Source organism: Atheta coriaria, unplaced genomic scaffold (assembly GCF_025399875.1).
Source record: "Atheta coriaria isolate IRGN ID8LTWV9N9 unplaced genomic scaffold, Caltech_Dcor_3.1 hic_scaffold_6_pilon, whole genome shotgun sequence".
Taxonomy (NCBI): Eukaryota; Metazoa; Arthropoda; class Insecta; order Coleoptera; family Staphylinidae; genus Dalotia; species Dalotia coriaria.
This window is the reverse complement of record NW_027045448.1, coordinates 8,688,128-8,705,788: the sequence shown is the minus strand read 5'-3', so window position 1 is coordinate 8,705,788 and position 17,661 is coordinate 8,688,128. Positions and strand designations below refer to the sequence as shown.

The 17,661-nt window shown below is 33.6% G+C and overlaps 4 protein-coding genes across 6 annotated transcripts; 1 reads left to right on the top strand and 3 right to left on the bottom strand.

Moving 5' to 3' along the window:
- Positions 1-34: 34 nt before the first annotated feature.
- Positions 35-1,212, bottom strand: LOC135794804 (caspase-1-like). The gene is made up of 5 exons (XM_065306236.1): positions 1,131-1,212; positions 824-1,077; positions 587-762; positions 401-527; positions 35-335 (listed from the first exon to the last, which is right to left on the bottom strand). The coding sequence occupies exons 1-5, from the start codon at positions 1,148-1,150 to the stop codon at positions 106-108; spliced, it is 807 nt and encodes a 268-aa protein (XP_065162308.1). The 5' UTR covers positions 1,151-1,212; the 3' UTR covers positions 35-105.
- Positions 1,213-4,872: 3,660 nt separating this feature from the next.
- LOC135794668 (mucolipin-3-like) lies at positions 4,873-7,033 on the top strand. The gene has a single exon (XM_065306013.1). The coding sequence runs from the start codon at positions 5,096-5,098 to the stop codon at positions 6,887-6,889; it is 1,794 nt and encodes a 597-aa protein (XP_065162085.1). The 5' UTR covers positions 4,873-5,095; the 3' UTR covers positions 6,890-7,033.
- Positions 7,034-7,361: 328 nt separating this feature from the next.
- Positions 7,362-11,592, bottom strand: LOC135794672 (facilitated trehalose transporter Tret1-like). 2 transcript variants are annotated; one of them, XM_065306019.1, is made up of 4 exons: positions 11,115-11,592; positions 10,377-10,735; positions 8,981-9,059; positions 7,362-8,919 (listed from the first exon to the last, which is right to left on the bottom strand). In XM_065306019.1, exons 3-4 carry the CDS (start codon positions 9,036-9,038, stop codon positions 7,571-7,573), a joined length of 1,407 nt encoding a protein of 468 aa, XP_065162091.1. In that variant the 5' UTR covers positions 9,039-9,059; positions 10,377-10,735; positions 11,115-11,592; the 3' UTR covers positions 7,362-7,570. The 2 variants fall into 2 exon arrangements, with proteins under 2 accessions (XP_065162091.1, XP_065162090.1); XM_065306018.1 differs by lacking the exon at positions 10,377-10,735 and having other exon boundaries at positions 11,115-11,591.
- Positions 11,593-14,336: 2,744 nt separating this feature from the next.
- Positions 14,337-17,592, bottom strand: LOC135794667 (TBC1 domain family member 12-like). Of its 2 annotated transcripts, XM_065306012.1 has the most exons (5): positions 17,491-17,592; positions 16,516-17,427; positions 16,316-16,459; positions 15,378-16,258; positions 14,337-15,316 (listed from the first exon to the last, which is right to left on the bottom strand). In XM_065306012.1, exons 2-5 carry the CDS (start codon positions 17,223-17,225, stop codon positions 15,117-15,119), a joined length of 1,935 nt encoding a protein of 644 aa, XP_065162084.1. In that variant the 5' UTR covers positions 17,226-17,427; positions 17,491-17,592; the 3' UTR covers positions 14,337-15,116. The 2 variants fall into 2 exon arrangements, with proteins under 2 accessions (XP_065162084.1, XP_065162083.1); XM_065306011.1 differs by having other exon boundaries at positions 16,516-17,565.
- Between the last annotated feature and the right edge of the window lie 69 nt (positions 17,593-17,661).

Here is a 17,661-nt window from a genome sequence, read left to right as displayed (position 1 = left end):
TACATCGTATTTATACATTAACAGATAAACTAGAACAATATTATAATCTTTATTATGTCTATTCTATCATTTGTACCGTATTCTAAAGTTCGGCATCGAATATGTTTAAGAAAAGTAGATTAGTCTGGTAAGACTAGAAACAATTGAACCAACTTGTTTGGTTTCATGAAATGTTGCATTCTTCGGATTGTTACCCTGAAAGTCGAAAGCAACTCGTTTGTTCACTAATGTGAGAATATTGGTAAACTCAGTTGATGTATAACGTTTCTCGACTTCTTCACACAAGGCTTGTATAAACCAAGATCCACTTATGTCATCCCCATATCCATAATGCCCTTTTATAAAATTACGCAAAAAACAATAAATTTTGTTATTTAAAAGTATTTATCAATTTCTTTACCATCTTGAGTCGAAAACATAATCAAAATATCGGCCAGCTTTGGAATTTTAACAGTTTTCGCACCACTGGGCGAATTACCATCAAATTGAACGTTGATACCTTTATCAACGATTTTACCTCTGCAAGCCTAAAAATACAAAAAAAAAACCCAAGCCTTAAGAAAGTAATGTTAGTTTATATGCGTACATCAATAAGAAATATTTTTGGTTTTCCTGCCAATGATGGACACTTCTCGCTTGTAAACTTGGACCACAATAAATCAGGATAATATTCTTCATCTTGGGCTTTTATGCCTGTCACATCACCATGTGTAATCACGACAATCATTAAACAATCAACATCTTTGTAATCCAATGAAGCCACTAATAAAATTAAAACAAAATTAGTATGATTGTAACATAAATATGATTAAGCTTATATTACATATTTCTAGTTCCTTCATAATTTCGCTGTATTTTAATTGGTCGTGAATTTTCACCTCAAATTTTAGTTTTTTGAGGGTTTCTGCAATTCGAGCTTTGTCGATTCCATCAGGGATGTGATTAAATATGTGGGCGTAGCCGCGTTTTGCATGATTCATCTTATAGCAGTCCTCACTGGGGCGTTGAATAACTGGGATAATATTTTGATGAAGTGGATTTGGAGCATCACATGCATCCATTGCTTCTGGTATAAACCTGATACAAAATATTTAATTATGTGTTTGTTATTTAAATTATTCGGGACTTACCCGACTGCTCTGGTATTCATGGTTTATATTTTTATGTCTAGTGTTGTAATTAGCGAATGCGCCTACCTTACCAACCTTCGCCAATTTTGAGTCAGATTGATAAGATTAGGTTTCTCAGAAATTGCACATGCGCAATACTGATATAAATTTGACTTGTCTAATTAATAAAAATATAGTAAATACGTATATAATTATTAGAATAGAGTTAGGTGTTTTAAAATGTAATAAAATTTAGATTTCAAACTTGATAGTAAAGATATGGTGCACAAATGTAGACTACTTTAATTACACTATTCTAATTAATTTAAAAATTTAGATTAATACAATTGTCATTAAATTTATGTTTATATGTATAATTGTAAAATATCAAACCTACACGCTTCTATTTCAATTTGACTTACAAATTGGATAAAATTGAAGGTTTGAGTCTATTGCTTTGTTTTCGTATTTTGTTTTTTTATATCTTGCGCATGTTACCCCCTTAGTCACCGCAACACTTGTTGCAGCGTTCAAATGTTTTGCACATGCGTGACGCGTTGCATTAGATTGTCGGCGTTGGTCAGTGCAGCTGCAGCTCCGCCAAAAATCTACATAAATTCAAGTAAACTCATGTGAAAATCTGCACGCAACGGCATTACACGTAAGTCTGTTGTTTTTCCTTTACTTCATGCCTTGGTGAAAGCTATAAAACTGAAAACTTGTTAGAATTTGCATGATGCGTTTATTCGTCCGCCATTTTTTGAGTATTTGATTTTCATGAAAAAAATGAACAACGGCTTTTTGTAAAAGATATTTTTTATTCCATTTCATATCATTGTGATACTGCGCACTACTTTAGTTTTGTGGCTAATTAGGAAAACTTAGGACTAACAGGTACAATATTCGTTGCATGCTTGGAGCCTTTTCGTTTTCACCAAGCTGGCCGGCATCACCCCACTCTAGATCTTAGCCCGCTGCGCTCCTGATGCTGAAGCGCACCGCGTCGGCAGGCCACTTCGTGCAGTCAAGAGTTCAGCGCAGCAGAAAGACGCCTCGCCGGCCATTGGGAAAACTTGTGTGAGGATCATCGTTATTTTTCCGAAATCTGTGATCATCGTGGTAACAAGTGAGTGTTTTACATTTCTATTAGTCTTTAGTTGTTGTCGGTGATTAAAAATCCAAGGTTTCGTTAATATTTTTGTGCATGCGTTTTTTTTGCACGTTATTGTCTTTGATAAACATGTACATATCATACGCCATTTATACACTACATACCATCGAGTTAGTTCAGTATGTAGAGCAATTCGAGTATTACAAGAAGGTATATTTGTATTTCGTGAGAAGTTGATAGTTTTAGTTGAAAATTAAGAGAATTACTTTTGCATATTGGAATTTGAGGTGTTTTGTGATCGTGTTTATGTTACACGCGGCGTGTGTGTGTATGTGTGTGCGCGGATATCTTATCAGTTGTTTCTTCACCTCTTACTCTTTACCTGCGCTTCTCGGCAGTACTAGTGCTAGGCGAATCGACTTGTTGTTGTGCAATATTTTTGTTTTGATCTTAACATTCCATTCTCTAAGTAAATACGAAATAGTGACTTTTTGATATACTTTGATACTTTTTATAGAGGGTGTCACGTAAAATTATAATTTCATATTTTATATTAATTATTTTTTTAATTTTGAGTTTTCTCGATGGTATGTAGTTATTTCTATTGGTAGGTATGTATTATTTTACCAAAAATTGTATATCTGCCAAATTGCAGATTTTATATTAATTTTAAAAAAAAATTTTCTGCACTACACACAGAGAATATTGAACTGGTAGCAGTCCCAATTCCAAGAAATTCCACCCCCAATGATGAGAATCGTAAATATGATTATCTTTGGTAACAGGTTTGAAATTTTGCACAATTTCTTTATTGTGCGTTTTCTTATAAGATTTCTTACTGCCTATTGTTGGCATTGGTTGTTAACATATAATCGCGATTTTCAAATTATGTCGTTACATAATTTGCATCTCTAATAAAAGTGAAGTGAAGTGCGCGGTTATAATTAAAGTGCAGTATTTTTTTTAATTTGCACATACTAATTGCGCTTTCTGCTTGTGTTTCAGGAACAAATCCGATTATATTTGGGAACTTTTTGTAACCCGGGCGCGATCGTATTTTGTATTTGTGTTCTTTATTGCTGTTTCTTCTACTTTTTGTTATTAATGCTATTTCCTTTATATCAAAACTATTTAGTAATGCTTTTCAACTTTTAATCAAAAATTTAATTGCACACTAACTGAAAACTTACTTTTAAATTTCTTAAAATATTCTTTTGCACTTCAAAATTTAGCTCACTAAAGTCTTCTTTTCTACTCGTTCTAATCCTTTTTTTCAGCTGACATTCGTCATTAATATAATTCGGTTGACCTGGAGAGGTGTAACGAAATACTCATCGAGTGCGGGTCGCGACGCGTTTTTAAACAAGTTTAATAGACTCACTTCCAAAACTCTGGACAATCTAGAAATAGAGGGTGGTGCCATGTTCCTTTCAGTTGTTAATTAATTGATAAAAGAAACTAAATCTTATTCAAACCGGAATTGAATCGAGTGCGCGTCAAAGTAGTAAGTGCGCGAGTATTCCGTCCAAGAATTTTGTTATTCGTGCTCGCTGTCCAAGAATGTTTCCACTCGAGCCATTCCACCATTGAGGGGGAAGAAGAAGATGAGTCGACTACAAGCAACCTACCAGCGTTTTGGACAGAAGTTTGGAAATATATCGACGCATCCTCCTGAGAAACTTTGTCGTAGGATCCCAGTTTCTAGGAGCCGGATGTAAGGTAGGTGTGGTGATGACCTGGACCGGAGGGTAGTCACGAGTGCCCCTGACTGATGGATGCGCAAAGCATTTTGCTGCGTATGCAACAGCCGAAGGGGAGGTCCACTCGGGGCTAGGTCCTTGGTCCAGGGATAGTCCACCCAGCATTGCTAGAAACGCCGGATGTCTATAAGCACTGAGTGAGTACACCTGACACCAAACTGGCTGGCTTGTATATTTATGCGCAAATATATGCAGGTGCATTCAAATCATCGTAACCTCACTATAAAGTACGCAACAATCCGTTAAATTCGAGTTTTTTACTTTCGCGTTTGCCATTCGGTAATTCAGGCGCGACGCGGTACCGGGCAACAACAATGCAATCGGTCTTCTTTTAAAATCTTGCAGGAGTGGGGATACTCCATTATTTTCGAACGTTTTATTCGCGTTTTTCGTGGTTGCAACTCGATTTTTTCAGGCGCGCTTCGTTGCCCAAAATTGAAGACAAAAGATGACACAGCTTCAACAAGTTATTTGTTATTTGCTCGTAATTCCAAATATTTGAGCCATCGTAATTCGCGACCGTAAATCATCGCGCGTAAGAATTGAGAATGAATGAGAAAAATTAATGAATAAAACTACTTTCTTAATTGCACCGCAATAAAAGCATTCACACAGCATTTATTTGTTTTATTTCTTTTTGTGTGTGTTAAATGTTTGGACGATGTGCTTGCACATGGTACCAATAGCCTATTGTGCAAAGTGATACAACAGGTCACAAGGTATTTATGATTATTTTGTGATGAAAACCGTCCTATCACTTGCTGGAGAGTGCCCTTGTATTTTATTATATTCCTTTGGCGATTGCTGTCTCAGAGCAAGAATTAATTCAAATTCCCGCTTTCGATTATAGCGCCTCATTCGAGACATGTCGACACTATTTTCTCCTCGCTTGCACTTGGCTGCGTGCAAGGTTGCGTGTTGATGGTGTTGATACACTGTGTTGTTTGTTGGTCGTCTAGTATCAGGTGTAGACAAAGAACGTAATTCTCTTTAAATAATTCCACTACCGTTAGTAACATTTCATTCCTCACAGAAGAAATAATGTGAACAGTAATCGCGATAGACCCAAATGTCAATTTAGTGATACCTTTGTTATACCTACGTTTTGGCTAATCATGGAGGAGTCACATGGAAATTCGACACGATCAGACGCTGAAGATGACGAGCTGTGTGCGATTACACACCAACGCAATTGCAAGCATCAGGCTGCCTTTTTAAGCGAAGAACGCATGAGACGAAAACTACAATTCTTTTTTATGAATCCGATCGAAAAATGGCAAGCCAAGCGTCGTTTTCCATACAAATTTGTTGTTCAGGTGATAAAAATAATTTTGGTGACAATGCAACTCTGCTTATTTGCATATAGTCGCTACAATCATGTGAACTATACATGGGACAACCGAATAACATTCTCACATCTATTCCTCAATGGTTGGGATGCAACCATGGAGATCAACAGTTATCCTCCTCCAGCTGGACCCTTGGCTATTTATAAACAAAAAGAATTTTATGAAACAATTGACTATGCTTACAATGGATATGCAAGCATTGGAAGTGCAATTGGACCTTACTCTTATGCCAATGAAGACAATTCAATGGGTCCAATGAAATTATGTCTGTACCAGTACAAGAAAGCAATAATCTATGGCTTCAATGAATCTTATGTCTTCAATCCAGAGGTTATTAAAAGCTGCTATGATATTTTATTTAATGAAACTTCAGAAGTATCAACTGAAGAATATCTACAGAATGAAGATATTAATTTTGCGGCACTTGTACGCGCATCTTTGAGTTTTTCATTGAAAACTATAAGTTTCAAGTCAGCCGGCCGAATTACACCACCGAATTGTTATTTATTTAATATATTTATCAACTTCATCAATGAGGATCATGATGGTCAAATGTTATTAACTTTGGACACTGTACCAAAGAGACTACAATGCAATGGTGATGTCAAATACATAATGGATAATCAGCTTGATTCAGTATTAAGAAGTTTGCTAAATTATTTTGTCATATTCACGTGTGTGATATCATTCATATTATGCAGTCGGGCAATTTGGAGAGCGCAACAATTAAGCCGAATTACTTGCCAATTCTTCCGCTTAAATTATAACAAAGAACTGTGCAAGGATGATAGAATGGAATTCTGGAATATGTGGTACATTATGATTATAATTAATGATATCTTCATTGTAATTGGATCAAGCATCAAGGAGCGAATTGAGAGCAAAGATTTTACAAGCGACAATTGGAACATATGCAGTGTATTTCTTGGCACGGGCAACATGCTGGTTTGGTTTGGTGTTCTGAGATATTTGGGATTCTTTAGAACATACAACGTCGTGATTCTCACGCTGAAGAAAGCTACACCGCAGATATTTAGATTTTTACTTTGCGCTCTTTTGATTTATGGCGGTTTTACATTCTGTGGTTGGTTGATTCTTGGTCCATATCATTTGAAATTCCGTTCATTATCAACGACTAGCGAGTGTTTGTTTTCTTTGGTAAACGGGGATGATATGTTTGCGACGTTTTCCATTATGTCTAACAAGTCCACCATGTTGTGGTGGTTTAGCAGAATTTATCTCTATTCTTTTATAAGTTTATACATTTATGTAATATTGAATTTATTCATCACTGTCATTAATGACGCGTATGAGACGATTAAGTTGTATTACGAGGAAGGTTTTCCAAAGAGCGATCTGCATGAGTTTGTTGGCGCTACGAAAATCGAGGATTTTTCTAGTGGGTTATTCAGGATGAATTCTGATAGTAGTTTGGGGGGACTCATGAAAGACTTGTGTTGTTGCAAGCAATTGCAGAAGTCGTATGCTTCCTTGCTAGAATCGAGAAATAATTTGAGAAGAGAAGAAACTGACAGTGATAGTAGTAGTAATCCAGTGTAATAATAAATATTTCAGACCATTGTTAAGACCATTGAGAATTATTAATTAAGAAATTGAAATATGCCAATTAATGTAAAAATGTATATAGAAGTTTGTATTAATTGAAGAAAAAAAACATCTGACAGTAAATTTTAATGGTTTAAATTCATTGATTTTTTTGGCCTTTTTGATATTTTATCAGTAGTAGCAAATAATCATATGACCTGCTTGTTATCACGTAGATTGCATTTTAATTAACTTCGCGAATATTTGAGATCGAGCATTCTCGCGTTTGAAACGATGTTAGGCAACCAACGCGTCATTTTGCAAAACATTTTCCTTTAATTTTCGTTAGACTTCCTGCAGTTCTTGACATAAACTTTAAAACTAAGAAATTTATTTATTAGCTTAGTTAGAAATAGGATTTGATTAGAAGTTTTTTCTTTAATTCTAATACCGTGGTGTTTCAATAAGTTAGATCAAAAATACAAAGAAATATTAACGTCTATAATATTTATATGAAAATAATTAACAATATTGGACAACGTCACTTATAGTATATATGAAATCACATTTTATGTACATAGTATAATATTAACTACGCACTAATTTAAAACAAGTTTCAATTGAAATAAATATGTACATTGCATACAAGTAGAGTTTGTTTCGTGTATTATAACTTATTACAAAACTAAACTAAATTTAATTTTTGCTTGGCACAATACTCTTCTCTCCATTTAATTCTCTTTGAATTTCATCAAACGATTTGCCCTTTGTTTCTGGCACAAAGAATACAACAAACACTGTGCCTATTAAAGAAATTACACCGAAAATATAAAATACGACATCACCTCCAAACGCTTCTTTAAGGTCCAAATAAAATTTGGTCACAAGGAAAGCTAAAAACCAGTTGAATGTACCGGCCGCAGCGCTGGCGAAGGTCTTAATTTCAGGTGGGAAAACTTCAGATGAAATCATCCATGGAATAGGGCCATAACCAATAGAGAACATAATAATGAACACGCAGAGTGATAATACTGGCAAAAATCCAATGTCAGTTAAGGTAGAACTGTCCACGAGATCACGTTCTTTCAATGTGAAAAATAGACCCAGTACAATGATAGAAATACCCATGAATAAATCGGAAACAATCAAAAGTAACTTTCTTCCCAATTTATCCACAATAACTGAAGCAAGTAGAGTGCCGAAAATTTGCATGGCACCAACAATAATCGTAGCAATTTTCGGATCAAGATCGGATCCCGCTGAGGTGAAAATTTCACTAGTGTAGAAAATAACTGCGTTGATTCCACTCAACTGTTGGAAAAACATAAGTCCGAAACAAATAATCGAAGAACGTTGCGCGGCACGCTTCTTCATTGATTCCACAATATTAACTTGTATATTAGCCGATTCTTGCAACATGGCGGCAATTTCATTCAATTCTTTCTCAACGTTGTATTTCTGTCCTCTTAATCTAATCAATGATTGTTTGGCATCGTCTCTTCTGCCTTTCTTCATTAAATACACTGGAGTTTCCGGTTGGAAGAAAAACACTGCTCCAAAAAGGAGAGGTAAAACTGCGCAAATTATAGTATACGCCTTTGGTTCAACCAAATACGCAACAACATACGCAAAGAGAATACCAACAGTTAAAAGCAACTGGAAGAAACTTCCAAGCGCTCCTCGAATTTCCGCTTCGGCAATTTCACTTGTGTACATTGGTGCTGATATACAGAAAGCTCCTCCTGCCATGCCTGTTATAACTCGCCCGGCGAATATCATTCCGTTGTTTTCCGCCAGGATGATAATCAACCATCCGACAACGAATGGTATTATGAGTAGTAAATTTGCTAGTTTTCTTCCAATCATATCGCATATTATACCGATTGGGAAACACATTACCATAGCGCCTAACGTAGCACAACTGGTAATCCATCCTTTTGCATCACTGTCGATTTTGAGATCGTTGAATTTACCTTCGTCCAATTCTGTATTTATGTTTGCTGTCCAGCCGTTTACGCAACCGGCTGCCACAGAGCCCAAACATACTACAAACAGAAAAATTACACGTAAAAATATTGTTTAAACTGAGAATATTTATTTAATTACCTGAAAGGGCGGCAATATATTGCGGAATTTTATTTCCTTTCTGTTCTAATTCCGTCATGATGCTTGTTTATATTTAATTCTATAACAAAAGATAATGAATTATTACTCATTAATTAATCAAAGAAATGTAAATCAATGTTACAATTAGTTTCCATTACGAGCATCTGCGTTTAAATTTACTCTCGCTATAGTTCAAACACTTACTCAATGAATGTAAAACAATTCATAATATTATAAATAGATTCACTTCTATAACTTTCCATTAAGTCTCAACAATGGTCATGCGAGTAATACGAGTTGTATAATAATCGTAATTTTGCTAAAAAATGCATAAATAAAACCTTCCCGAGTGAATGGATGGAAACTTTATCAAATTTACAGATTGACCGAAGTAAAAACGTGATAATTGTGTTATTCGGATATTACGATTGATATATTTGTTTGTTCAAGTGATTACAATAATTTCTTTTCAATTAATGGCACATTCCAGTGTTTTTCTATGATCGGTGCACAACATCAGGTATTTACACAAAGCGTAATTACACTAATTTGTAAACACAACAATAATAAAATTAACAAATTCTCCTACAGTGATAAATTGGGCAAATCATAGAATCAAAAACAAACACGGATATGAATTGGATTGATTTTAGCCTAGTTGCGCACGTACGCAATGTGCTCGTTTTGGTGTTGTTGATTTTATTATTAAAATTAATACGGGACGTTTTTCAGTATGAAAAATGTTTGCTTGGAACAAAATTTTCCATTAGAGATGATAAGTAAATTTAGTGAGTAGGTTTTGTGATTATAGATACCAGATCAAAGTAGAGTATAATTTATGATGTACGATTAATCGTGAAATGAAGTGTTTTGCATTTGTTTTGATGATAAAAACATGGTTAATATTATTTTTGTTATCATAGCTAAATTAATGTAGAAATTAGTTTTTCTGAAAAAAGTGGATTTAAATGTGTTTGGTCTATTAAATTAAGTTGATCCGTATTTATTTTGATCAAATCTGAAAAAAATATTTACGTCACTTTAAATTTAATCTATGAAGTTATGATTTGCGCAGTATTTCGAACTTGTAATAGCTTTTATGTCATTGAACGACCTTTTAGTGTTATTCAATTTATTTGGCAAAATTAATTAATTATCTATCAATTAAAAATACAAAATTTATTAGTTTTGACATTCAGTAGATGTATAGAGCATAGTAATAACTTTATTCCATCATTTTTGTCAATTATTATTATCTTGCTTAATATTTATACTAAAATTAACCAATAGATTACTCTATTAAAACATTGGCGCAATTAAATATCAAATATTTTCCATTTTGAAATCGGTACGCAATCCAGTTTATACCGGCTTACTTTTAATGAAATTCACTCACCAAAGTGGTGCCAATTGTAGATAGTGTCAATTATCATCAAATTTCAAAGCTAAATATTAATTAATGAGATGACCTTAAGATGCCATTCCAAAAAAGTAAGCATAATAAGATCATGTACCATATCTTCCGTGCAATTCGCGTACTGTGTTCTGTTTGATTTTCCTGGTTGTATAACACTTTACATATTTGCTAATTCGACACTAATTGTGGCAAATTATTTTGTTGACGACGTATTTAAAAGCATTGCTCCTCGTATGAACATTTTATTGCAAGATAAGACAATCGCTTTGCGCCATAAAGCGATAACAAAGCCATTTTATTTTTATATTGCCCAAATACTGATATTGTTATATTGACATCTGGTATTTACAAAAAAACAGAATTTCAGTTAACTTAAATAAGATTTATGAAAAATAAAAACATACGACCATATCTATCAAAATGTGCAAATAGTTTTAATCGAGTCTTTAACAAATAACTTCCTACCTATTACCTAGCTTATCATCAATAGGTACACTTATTCACCTATTGCCCATATTTGCTGACTCAAAATATTGCAATGTGCAATATCGTTAAATGAATGCAATTTAATAGTTAATGTATTTATATTTTGCGCATTTCGCAAAGAAAGTCTACGTTACTACGAAGGAATCTTTTAATTATTTGCCTGTTTGTTTATGTAAGAAATTATCAAGTCAAATATTTTTAAGTCAATGTTAAAAATTTAAAAAATAATACCTTTGAGTCTCAAATGAAGTAGAATTGCACCAGCCAAAGTTTACGAAATGTGTAATCACCGATCTGCATGTAATTTCGATGCACAATTATTCACAAACGATTAATTATCGATATCATTAGCGAACGCGTAGGCTCGACCGAATGGCGATACGGACCGTATCGTATTGGAGTAGAACTCCGCGAGTATTATCGCTATCAGTCTCTAGGATTCAATGATTCGGCTTGCAGCAAGCAATCCGTTTTTATTCTCCGGCGCGACGCTAATACCTTACCGCGTATTGTAGCAATAAACTTTATGTGGAGCTACCGGCAGGTTGAAAATGTACACGGCATGCAGCAATTAAACTATTGTCACGTATAAATAATTGTTATTTCACATCGTTTTTATTTTGATAATTTTGTTTGTTTTTTCGTGTGCCTGTCGAAGTTTGAGTTGCTGGGTTGGCGCGGGTTGTATGCGCGCACAATCACTGCTGTTGACTGTTGGATTTGCCATATTTTACGGCACATTAACAGCGGTATTAACGTGACTTTATTTGATATTATTGAAGTTAAATGGATAATTTTCGCATTGCACTTATGCCTATTTTTAGCGAAGAAAAAGTGTTGCAATCGCGTAAAATTTAATTTTTTGCACGTAGGCTAGGATGCGTGAAGATTTAAAAAATAACAAGCGTTTTTAAGGTTTCAAAAAATTATTTTGGTTGAATTCAGTTTGAGGTTATGTCTGAGTTGCTACTAGATTACTATTTTATACTATACCCACAGAAAAACTTTTTTTTTGTAAATCAATGAGTAACGGAAGTTTAAAATTGTTTTTATTGTAATTCTTATCATACCGCTAGCAATTCTCAGCTAAACAAATATTTGAAGGTTATGTAAGTTGTAGTTTTTAATTTTAATCATTGATGTTCAAGTATTGCGTAGAAAATACATTTCAACGTAGATATCCTCCAAATGTGAGCATTTAAACGTGGCAATTCAATGTTGATAACAGTTTGAAAACTAATATTACAACACCACGTTTTCCAATGAAATAACAAAATATTTTCAATTTTATCGCATTTAATTTTTAATTTCTTCAAGTCAGGTTAATAATAATAATACATGTTGTTTACGATGCTATTTTATCTGCTAATGCGATATCGAAGTAAAGATAAATTGTATAAGTGGTGTCAAAATCTGACTACAAAAAAAGTAAACCAGTTATCACATCCGATGGATCTACGAGCAATACTCCTACGTATTGATTTCTGGGAAGACGTACGCAATTAATAATAAACAAGTCATTTTATTTTCATTACTTTATCTAAAATAATACCGGAAATACTTTATCTAAATTCTTACGCTGACGTTGTACCTTCTTTAATTAATTAAATAATTTATATATTTTTTGTTTAATAACAATGAGAATGCGACGTATTATTTGTGATACTTTGTCACATCACGTATGCCATGGAATTCCGTGAAATTTATTTTCGTCTACTTAAACATCTTCATAAACCCACTAAGCCACTAGCATATTATTGCAAAAAATACTTTGTATTTCCCAATATTAACCAAAGACGATTAAACTTGTCTAGCTTCTGCGAACTAAAATATTTGCATAGACACCACTTGGGATTTATTTAACCGTAATTATTAACTTCTAGGTTTTTTACTTTCATTTTTTCTATTAATATCTGTGGTATTTTTTGGTGCATGGAATTATTAAATGTTTTAATCGCATTAATTTACATATTGAAATTGGCATGCAAGACGGGCACTGAAGTAGTTTATTGTTTTTTTTTTCTTGTGTTCCTGCATGTCGTTTTCATTCGGCACCTTGATGTATATGAATCATGCACTTAACCTTCTGGAAGTTCATAGTTACAACTTGAATATTAAATGTTAACACCGGAACTTAAGTTAGCTACATTTAGCGAAATAATAACTTGTTGGGCAGTTATTCTTTTCCTTATCACATAGGAAATAGGTCTTATATAGACATTATTATCAGGAAATTGTGTTATGAGGAAATACACCTACATTCAAAATATGCATAAAAATTTAATAAATCCATAAAAGTATTTTTTTTTTCTGCAAAAAGAACTGAGAAACTGAATAAGGCAATCACCGGAATAGAAATTTTACTTAATTAATTTTTTATTTGTTAAAATAACATGTAGTATTTTAGAAAAACCAGGAATAATAGTTTAATTTGTTGAAACATTGTATTGGCACGTAAACCACTTCTCTCACCACAAGATTCTCTCAAACATTTCAATTAAATAAAACAGAGACAAACATTATGGACGCACAGTACATATGTAATGATTTTCCGCAAGTGCTTCAAATATTAACACTTAGATCATATAAAGTTTAAACAAACCGTACCAATTTTGAATTGGTAATGAAAATGTGCGGCCTTTGCACGTCGCTACTTGACTACCGTGTTTATTGTAACAAAGATGTGTAGAACAATATTTTGTTGTGCGCTTCTCGTGAAAAACATTAATACATTTAATGAAGACACACAGAATTTAGAATTATGTTTATGACGCATTTGTTTCCAGTTTGTAACTGGACTGTACATTTTAATGTCAACAAATAACATTACAATTTAGGATCAGCACAGCATAATTATAGAAAAAATTACAATGAGTTTTGTCAAAATATAATTAAAAATTATAATGAAAAATGTAACTACCGGTCGCGGATTCATAACAATGACACTTGATAGTATTATTCGTTGCAATGGAAAACAAATCAACGTGTGTGGCTCCTCTATAACTTTAATTACCAAAAATATTACATTATTATTATATGGTGTTATTTATTATGTAAAATATAATACAAACGAAATTGAATGAACGCAACAAACACGAAGCTTTGTTGATGTAGAAATACAAGGATAATTATGCAAGAGCAAGTTCAAGGTCTAATTTAAACTATTTTTAGCAACACAAACTTGTTTTTTTTAAACATTCTTCCATCAATATACAGATTATATGAAGAGATAGATAGATAGATAGATATTCACCAAATTCTTCTAACGTGTTTTGAATTATTTCTCGCAAGAAAAACCCACAGAAGAAAGAAATTCCATTTCATTAAGCATTTATTTACTTACCGATTAGCAAAATAGCGTGGATTGCCTAAATGCGTCTAGATATAAAAATAGAATTTGATAAATAGAAAAATAAATACGCGAATCTATCTTTAAAAAATCAAGAGAGCAAAAAAGTATAACGTTATTTAATTGTGTATTACTTACAATAAATATGTTAAATAAGGATAGTAATTTGTTCACATAAATATTATAACAAATTTTCATAAATTGTTACTAAATCAATTGGAACTTTCATAATACGTAAAATGTTTTGCATTAGTTTGTGTAAATTTATCGTAAATATGATCAGTGATTATAGGAACCTTATGAAAATTTGTATATAAGTAAAGATTCATAAAAGTATACAAGATAATAATAAATTTCGAAATAAATATATCTCTGAATACTTTAACGCAAAAAAGACATTTGAGTTAAAATAATATAGATGCGTGAGTATTACTGCTATTAAATATTGCATTTGTCATTTGTAATAATGGTGTATGTATTAATTAATTAATATTAGATTCGCTTATACACATTTCGATTTCGATATCAATTCGTGAAGTTATTCTTTGATGTGCAGTCTTGTAATATCCAAGAGTGACACTCGTAACTAAGACAATCATATTATATTATAATATTTACATAGTTTCGTTTGTTGATCTATTCACAAACTGTTGATCATTCCATAAGGACACAGCCATTACAACACTTGTTAATCAATAGATAGATGAGATTACAGATACACAACTGTGACATGAATATTCGAGTTACGATTTCGCGCGTCGAGTCAGATACGTTTTGATCCGTTTTTAATCTTCTGGACGGAAATTAAAAATGTGTATGCAACCACGATCTGCTCGTTGGGTTCAATATCAATACACAATTTACATTTTGATAACAAATGGACATTATTGCGACTCGGACATGATTTCGTTACTACACTTTTCCACAACTAAATTAAAAGTTTGTTTGCCTATGCTCGTGCTGATTGTTTGAATGCTCTTGAATAATTGATCGACGGGCAAATCATCCGGTAACCGTGTTAAGAACTGGGCACCGTGCAGAAAGTCCATTTCCATGAGAAGCTCTTGATTTAAATGAAGAATACCTGAAGATAATATTATTTTTTTAGCCGATTACACTTGATTTTTTTAAATATTAATTCTTACCTAAAGCTGTCCTAAATATAAATTCATCTCCATCGCGCAGAAATAAATCCCAAATCCGACAGGCAATATCCAAAGGCATTGCTTTTGCAAAAATCGTATAAATCCAATCTAAGAGATACAAGTCAGGCGTCAATCCGGAGCATTCAAAGTGATTATACAATTTCGGCAAGTTGTAGTTGAATATCTCGTTGTAAGCGTTGTAATACGCTTGCATTTGAATCTGATTGAGAGTGAAGGCCGACACGTGCAACGGTCGATTTAACAGATTCGCAAAACACACAAAGGCGTCAATCTCCTCCATGTTTAATATTAAAATGGCGGCAATGTATGACATGCCTTGGACGTAGCCGACATCGGGACGGTAGCACACATATGCAGCAAGTAGTGAATGCAGGACTTCCGAATACGGGCCGCCCTCTTGAAATATGCACAAGCTGGGAAAGGTTCGCGAAATGTCTAATTGGATTACGTCCATGCTGCTTTCCTGATCGTTTTCCGATTCACTTCGAGTGGGATCGAGATTGTTTAATCTACTCTGCGCTCGTGACAAACAGATTTCGTATAGTTGCTGTGTTAGATTCAAATCATTACCAATCGCGAAACGCCAGACTCGACCACGAACGCTTGAAGGCAATCCGAGCCACCATAGGTCTCTGGTTTTTCGAGTATTGTATGTTTTGTCCCAGTTTGTTAAGACATTTCGAGTGAAATGTTTAGTTGATTGAGCCTGCTGTTCTTCTAGTTGAAGTTGCATCTTTTGATGTTTTTGTTTTGCTACTGAGTATAAAGCTTCTTTTCTTTTTGCGGCTGCTAACATTGCTTTGTATTCTTCCTGATGACGTAACTCTTCCTCCTCTGATTTTGCTGGCAAGTTTGATGGTCTATAAAGTATTTTCATGAATATAAGTTATTAAAATAATGTATTAAGACGTAATTACCTCATATTTGGTATTAAAGCAGATGAACTAACTACTGAATGTTGTGGTGAACTGCTAGCAGTATCGGAAGTTTTTCCAAATATTTTCCAAACAGATGTAGTGCTTGATGGTGATGTAATGGCAGATTTCCAGGAAAAGACATTTCTAGAATACATATAGTTTTAAATACTATATAATAAGTAAAATATTTCCTAACTAACTTGTTAAAGAAAGTGCTAAAACTTTTCCTCTGTTGAGTTGCTCCTGATTCACACCCACTAGTTGAAGACCTGTCATCTGATTCTAGGAGACTGCCAGAAGGTGAAGGATCACTTAATGTTGAAATTGTACTTGAATACGAACCAGGTTCATTTCTTCTATGTCCCAAACTTTTGCCAATTATAAAGTTATTGCTTAATTCAGATGTATCCTGTAAATCTATATGCTTTGCATCAGTCAAATCCACAAGAGCCTTTTTATTATTATCAGTTTCTTCAAGATTTTCATGATTTAGAGACTTGTGCTCCACAAAATGAAGCTGTTTGGTGACTGGACTATAAGCTAGTGAAATATTTTGCAAGGCTTCATCAAGAGTAAATTTTCCATTCATGTTTGTCATGTTTGTATCACAATCATCTGCCTTCTGTTGACCATTACTCACTATCAAACTAAGATTGTCAGGTGTGGTTGCCAATTTGTTTTTGTCACATCTCTCAGGCCATGTATTGAACCAACTATCCTGAGACACTATTGTGAGACATTCCTTCTTTGCTAACAGCCCATGAGTGTCTAGGTTCTCTGAGATTGCATTGTCCTTCTGTATGCTGTCATCCAAATCTTGAGGTAAACTCTGACTTCTTGAATCTTGCCTTACATTGGTAGTTGATATCTTCTCATATTTACTTGTGTGCACCATTGAAGTTGAGTTCATAATATCATAAGATCTTATTTGAGACTGTATGTTTCATTGCAAATGTTTAGATTCTATCCTCCTGCAATGCCCATATTAAGAAACAGATTAGCAATATTGCTGTTTGTTCAGTGTTAATGATAGGCGTTGAAACGTTGTGCTTGCTTTCGGAAATGATGGGTTCTCATAATCCAAACAAACCACGTGTTAAGACCATTTCAGTCTTAAAATAACACCAGAACAATACATTAAAATTACATATTTATAAAACAAATACAGGATTTACAAATATTCAAGGTGTTTTGACAGCACACAATAACAATACGCCATCATGTTACATTTGCGTGGCAGCAGCGGAAATCGTCAGGTGGCGTTCACAGCACTACTTTTGATTTTACGCTTACCACACTGCAGCAATAGAGACATAGCTTCGACGTAAAATTGTAGAGGACGCTAT